We start from the raw sequence: 6,898 nt of genomic DNA, 5'->3' as shown, positions 1-6,898 counted from the left end.
GATATGCTTTATTCATGGCCGGGAGTATCTCACACAAATCACAGAGAAAACCCACCAGCAAAAATATTACAACAGTTTATATAGGATAAGTACATGAACAAAGAGCACTGTAGCATTATATGATTAGGCCTATATAATTTTTTCTCTAATATAACTATTTAGAAATTCCCCACCTCTATCACTAGGCAGAAGTGAAGAAGAGGCAGAAGGTAGGCAGAAGATTTTGAAATTTGATTAGCTCAGCTTGTTGCTCAAGTTAAAAAGAGTTAAATATTACATATTCATACAGAAGTCTAGTACTTGTTCCTTCTATCTACATCACTACCACACTAACTTTCACCAGGCCTACATCTTAAATTCATAAAAAAGGTATTTTTTATGCATATGAAAACATACCAGAATAAAATATTAGTCTTGCAAGCAAAAATACATGTTAGTTTTGACTTTGTGCTTCATGAATTTAGTAAGATTGTCAAAGAGGGAAAAGTAAATGCCCAACAAATGAATTGTGGTGACTGTAATTATCAAAGACCCATGAAGTCTCACGGAGACGCACATAGACACGATCTCCTTTCTCTAGAGTCAAAGAGACTGAATTAGCTGTTGATTCATAGTGGTCACCTAGAGGATGATTGAAAACAATTACCATCTGTTCTCCATTTTTAAAGAGTCCTAAATTCAGAACTTTAGATGAGCAGTTATGTCCAGAGAAACTGAAGAAATAGGCCCCTTTTACAGGTGCTGTGAAGATACCTGTAATAGTACAACAACAATTAACAGTGGTTTTTATTTAATTATGCTGTTTATTTTGACAAAATGTAGTTTTCAGTGTGAAACATTGGTTCAGTATAAGAACACACACCAGTGTTTGGGTTGTAAGCGCTTCCCTCATTCACATAGACATTATTGTAAACCAGGGTGACTGGAGAGTTGAAGGGTCCAAAGTTACCCGTTGATCCAAGTGTGGCACCAAATGCCACTTTAAATTTTGTGTGAATCAGATCATGTTTTGTTAAAAAATAACCATACACAATAATCACACAAACCTTTGTATTGTATATTATATGCTTATAATTTCTTGCTTCTGCTGGCTAGTTAATGTTATGCTAAAGCATGGTTTCTGAATACACTTGGCACTTTTGTCAACAGCCTATAAATGTTTCACTTATTTCTATTGCAGGACGGAATGCTTCTTGAGGTGTTAGCACTACTACTAATGGACTGAAAAATTAATTTTCCTCTGATATTTATTTACATTTAAAACTCTTAACTGTTTGGAATATATAAGCTGACAGAAATGATGAGAACAGGCAGAAAGATGTTACCGTTTCTCCTGAGCTGTTTCAGCTGTTCCTCAGTGACCTGCAGTTTGGTCTTCAGAGAACTCACAGTAGATTTCAGCTCTGCCAGCTCAGACTGGATCCCTGTGAGAATGTGTGTCTGAAACTCACCAGGAGTTGAAACAGCACGTCTTTTTTTCACATTCAAATGCTCAGTCCCCTCAGCCCGCACTTAGTTCCCTTCCTGCTGGACCTCAGCAATACAGTCGCAGCTGAACAGGAGAAGCAGCAGCGAATACAGAATGTTGCGGGGCATCTTTACCTTAAGGTTTTGATCTTTAACACTTATGCTGAGCTATATTAAACAGGAGGATACTAGTGCAGCTGGCCCCAATATAAAATGCTCTGCCCCTGTATCTGCCTGATACGTTATTTATCATGCATCTTTGGTAGCAAATGTTGCAACAGCACTGTAAATGTTGTGCAAGTCTATTCACAACCATATCAGATTCATGCAACAAGCACTATTCTCTCCACCCAGTGTTTTATATTTTTTTAAAGTATTGCACAAATTGTGCTCGATTTTCATAAGTCAAAGCATTGTTATATTTATTCAAGGGCTCTTTACCAAATAAAGTGTTGTTAAAATGTTGTTACAATAACCTAATATTATTGCTAGAAAGCCAATGCACTTGGTAATTGTGATTTTTTTTAAATATACTATTTTATTTAATAATTAAAATCCCTTTGTCCTAATAAAAAAAAAAAGTGGGTTACTCAGTAAATATTTAACCTTTTTATTTTGGTGTTCGTCATTATTTATGTTTGACTTCAAAAATACAAAACAAAAAATAAACAACATCAAAATTTTAAGCCAGGGAAGTATGATTTTGGTCTGACCTCAACAGTACTTGTGATTGACCCCTTGCAAAAGAGCGAACATTGTTTGTGAAATACGCTTGTGCGCTTACAAAAGAGTATTTCACAAACAATGCTCACTCTTTTGCAAGGGGTCAATTGCAGGCACAGCTGAGGTCATAAGTTTTTACTTAGGCCTAAACCTGCAAACTATTAATTATTAAAAAATATTGCACAAACAATGCTCACCCCAATGCTCTTTCACAAATAAAGTGTTGATATCCTATTTCAAAGTGTTTGAGACCCGTACTATTGAATCATCAATATCCGAAAAGCCACTGGAACAGATGAAATCTCGGTTTGTGTTCTAAAAATCTGCAATGACCAACTAGCATGAACACTGGTATTCTATCCAAACTAATACAGAAACTGCTAAATCTAGGACTTGCAACTGGATACTGGATTTTCTCACTAGCAGAGCCCAGCATGTGTGGATAGGCAAGAAAACACTTCTCTGATCCTCAAGACTGGCACTTCATGGGGCAGCGTTGCTAGCCCATTACTGTATACCCTGTTCACCAATGACTGTGTAGCCAGATTCAGCTTTAATTCCATTTTAAATTAATGTAAGTCAACATTTTACTAATAAACATCAATTTCTTTGTAAAAAATAAAATAATGACGCTGCACATCCTTCTAAAAACTAAAATAATAAATAAAAAATTGGTTGATTTGACACAAAATGGCCCTATTGCATGACAATGCTCGCATTTGGTATTGCACAAACAAAAATATTTTTCAAAAATATGAGGAATCTTTTTTTTTTTATTTAGTACTGGCCTGAATGAACTATTTCATATAACAAATAAGAAGTGTATATATACACACAGTAAAAAACACACCTTTGCAAATATTGTGTGCTGCTTTTGCTTTGATGCTAAAATATTATATCCTATTGTTATATGCAAAAAAGGTGAATGTGAAGTGATGTTTGGCCAAGCATGGTGACCCATACTCGAAATTTGTGCTCTGCATTTAACCCATCCAAGTGCACACACACAGTAGTGAAAACACACACACACCCGGAGCAGTGGGCAGCCATATTTCTGCAGTGCCCGGGGAGCAATTGGGGGTTTGGTGCCTTGCTCAAGGGTCACCTCAGTCCTGGTTATTCACTCCCCCCACCAACAATCCCGGACCTGAGACTCAAACCCACAACCTTCGGTTTACAAGTCTGACTCTCTAACTCTCTAAGATGTATTTAAAGCTCATACTTTCTATAAGAATGTTTTTGTGATTGTTTTGTTTATTTACTTTTTTTATTCACAGACTAAATGCTCTATACGTCTTACATCCTGCATTTATTTTAGTTTCAATGAAGAAATTAATGTATTTATCAGAATACTATAAGTATTTTTTCTGTTCTGTTCTTTCCTCTTTTTTTTTACTGGAAAAATAGCACATGTTGGTTTTCTAATCCATTAAACTTTTCCCAAAGCCTTAAACATAAGATTGACTGATATTGTATATAACATCACTTGTAATGACTAACTTCAGCTGGAAGAAGGCAGCGTTCAACTTTGTTGTAACCACCATAGGCAGTCGATTTAGAAAGGGTGTGTTGACTCTTGTATGCCTCTAGAGGTCTCCAAATACCCTATTAAGATGAAACCCTTAAACCACTGTAGAAAACTCGGCTCACAAAGCAGGATCTCTTTAGTCCAGGGGCGTTCAAACTCGGACCTGGGTGCCACTGTTCTGTAGAGTTTGACTCCAACTTGTCTCAGTACACCTGGCTGGAAGTTTCTAGTATGCCTAGTAAGACCTTGATTAGCTGATTTTCAGGTGTATACAAAGTGTAAGTGGGGTTGGAGCTGAACTCTGCAGGACAGTGGCCCTCAAGGAGCAGGAATGGACACCCCTGCTTTGGTCTAACATTGCACCTGAAAAAAAAAATCATGGTGACAGAATAAATCATGATACAGTTATTTTGGCTGGAAAGTGCAGTTAACATTAATTGCACAATGCGGTGAATTAAAGGGATAGTTCACCCAAAAATGAAAATTTGATGTTTATCTGCTTACCCCCAGGGCATCCAAGATGACTTTGTTTCTTCAGTAGAACACATATGATGATTTTTAACTCCAGCCGTTGCAGTCTATCAGTTGTATAATGCATGGCAAAGGTAACAAAATCTATGAGAGTAAAAGAAACATGCACAGACAAATCCAAATGAAACCCTGCAGCTCGTGACGACACATTGATGTCCTAAAAAAGTTCTTTCTTTCTTTCTTTCTTTATTTGGAAACTAGATGGATGCAACAAAAAGATAAAATTTTAGGCAAGCTTTAATTTTCAACTTGCTATTTATTTTATATAATTTTTTTTAAATTAAATTAATTTATTTATTTATTGAAAAGTGCCATGGATATACCGCATCATAAACACATATGCATTACAGCACAGTATAAATTGGGAATGAGAGACAAAACTGAGTGACAAAGCAAACAACTCGGCACGTCCAAGTTCTGCAGCAATCCACATGAGTCAGAACTGGAAATAATATGCCTGCATCAGATCATATTGGAAGAAAGGCACTTTGTGCTAATGACGGCATGTAATGTTAAAGCATAGCTCTTGTGTCTTAATCCATGATGAGGAAGAAAGAGAGTGGTATAGCCTACCATAGGGCTTGCAATGTCACGTTTTTTGCAGCATGCCAGTCCTGCTACTCTCCTGACCAAAGTCCAATCTGTCACGTTGTCTCAAGCCTCCAGGGTACTGCCAGTCGTTTACAGCTCACAATTTATTACACTATTAACTTTTATTACCATTCCAGCACCACCGTCCACCTCTTCATACAACGAAGCAAGGCCACCAGAGTCTGAATCATAAAAACGAGACCTTTTACAGTGCGCATGTGCATTATGCATGTGTTTCGGTGTTCACTCTTGACATATGCATCAAGTCCCATTATTGGTGATATACGCTGTGAAACCTTACACTTCAAAGCTAAAAATAAGCGAGGCTTTTTGAAGCTTTGAATCAAATGAACCGATCGCTTTGTAAAACATATCACTGTTTGAAGCGTTTGAAACCTCAGTGCGCTCTGAATCCGATTGAATACCATTTAAAGCCATGTAAATGCAATGAGAATTGCAGCAAAATTATTTTTCAATGTCATGTTCTACATAAAAAAAGTATTTTCATTAAAGTGTGAAACCACTGACTTGATCAATTTGCGCTCCCAAGCACTGATTCGAAACAAAAGATTTGAAGCGCCCATCACTACTTTTTGGTATAGGCTGTTTTCTTGTTCACAAAGTAAAATGTTTTTGAATGCATTTTCTACGCATGCGCATATGTGCTCACCCAGATTGTTTGGTAGGTTAGACCTCATTTTCTCCTGGCTGTGCGAGCTAATTAACCTAATTTGAGCAGCACCAGCACAGACACAGATGAACCCAAGGGCCTGCTTTGGGTTTTTCAAATTAAGAGGGCTTCACTTTTCTCTGTCTGCATGGAGTCATTAGGGGAAGGGTTTGTGGGAAAAAAATTAATTGAACAGCGAGCAAGTAATATCAAAGCACATCCCTTATTCATTTGAATCTCGGTGAACACGACAAATTGAATCTGCTGCACAAGCTTAAAATTAATAATTTTCCAATTCTTTAACTGTTGAGGTCCAATCTGCTGCTGAATAATGACACACGGGCTAGTTTAACATGAGCACTCATTAGCAAATGGCAAAAATCATTAAAGCAAAGCCATGATAACCTGTCATGTGTAATAGGGAATCATTTGGTGAGGTGACATGGAAGATTATGCCTGATGTATTTTTATATCGTGGCTAGAATGTTTTAATTCATCGGATTTCATAAAGAGAAAGGAGGTGTAGATGGAGGGGGTTCTCCTCTTCACCCCAGTTGTCCATTGTGCCATATCGCAGATGTCAGAAAACCACCAGACACCCCCCATCAATCTATTTTTTATGCTGTGCCTCCCTGTTTCCATGGCAATCACTATTTCCTTTAATTGTTTTTCTTTTAATTATTTTTATTTACTCCATTTATTTGTGGGCAGGGTACTTAGTTTTCTTAGTAGTTCTTCACAAAGGAACGAATCAGGGTTTTGGTTCTTGTTACATTTTATAAGCAAGCATGGGTTGGGGTTATCTACTGCTACACAAAAACACAATTCCCATATGTTTTATGAGCAAGTTAAGCATTAGGATTATTAATAATATATTTTTTTAAATGTCCTTTATTATAAACATGCACTTTTAAACTTCCTTTTTAAAAGCTTCCTCTGAGAAAATGTACATATTTTTTTTGTTTTATTCCTTATTTAAAGGGGTCATATGATGCGATTTCAATTTTTCCTTTCTCTTTGGAGTGTTACAAGCTCTTGGTGCATAAAGAAGATCTGTAAAGTTGGAAAACTAAAGTCTCAAATCCAAAAAGATATTCTTTATAAAAGTTAAGAGTCAGCCACACCTACCTAAAACGGCTCGTTCTAACACGCCCCCACATGTCTACGTCACGATGTGGGAAGATTTGCATAACGCCGCCCAAATGTTCACACAAAGAAAGGCGGCGTAACTTTTATTCTCGCTGTAGTATTGTTGTCGCTGGCGCCATGTAGTGAAGGCGCTGTGTGTTTCGTTGTGAAAGCGAAACTACTTTGTTTGGCCTTCCAAAAGAGGACGATATCGCTTCGTCATGCCTGGAGCTGATCCGTGCTGGCTGCTGAGGAAATAC

The 6,898-nt window shown here is 37.2% G+C and overlaps 1 protein-coding gene across 1 annotated transcript; it reads right to left on the bottom strand.

Annotated features, from left to right (window-relative positions):
- Positions 1 to 1,596, bottom strand: LOC107694630 (collagen alpha-1(VIII) chain-like). The gene is made up of 4 exons (XM_016494317.1): positions 1,545 to 1,596; positions 1,326 to 1,511; positions 863 to 988; positions 1 to 753 (listed from the first exon to the last, which is right to left on the bottom strand). The coding sequence occupies exons 1-4, from the start codon at positions 1,594 to 1,596 to the stop codon at positions 473 to 475; spliced, it is 645 nt and encodes a 214-aa protein (XP_016349803.1). The 3' UTR covers positions 1 to 472.
- Positions 1,597 to 6,898: the final 5,302 nt, after the last annotated feature.

The sequence above is a fragment of the Sinocyclocheilus anshuiensis genome, unplaced genomic scaffold, assembly GCF_001515605.1.
Source record: "Sinocyclocheilus anshuiensis isolate Anshui unplaced genomic scaffold, SAMN03320099.WGS_v1.1 scaffold1638, whole genome shotgun sequence".
Classification (NCBI taxonomy): Eukaryota; Metazoa; Chordata; class Actinopteri; order Cypriniformes; family Cyprinidae; genus Sinocyclocheilus; species Sinocyclocheilus anshuiensis.
This window is presented reverse-complemented; position numbering and strand designations above follow the sequence as displayed.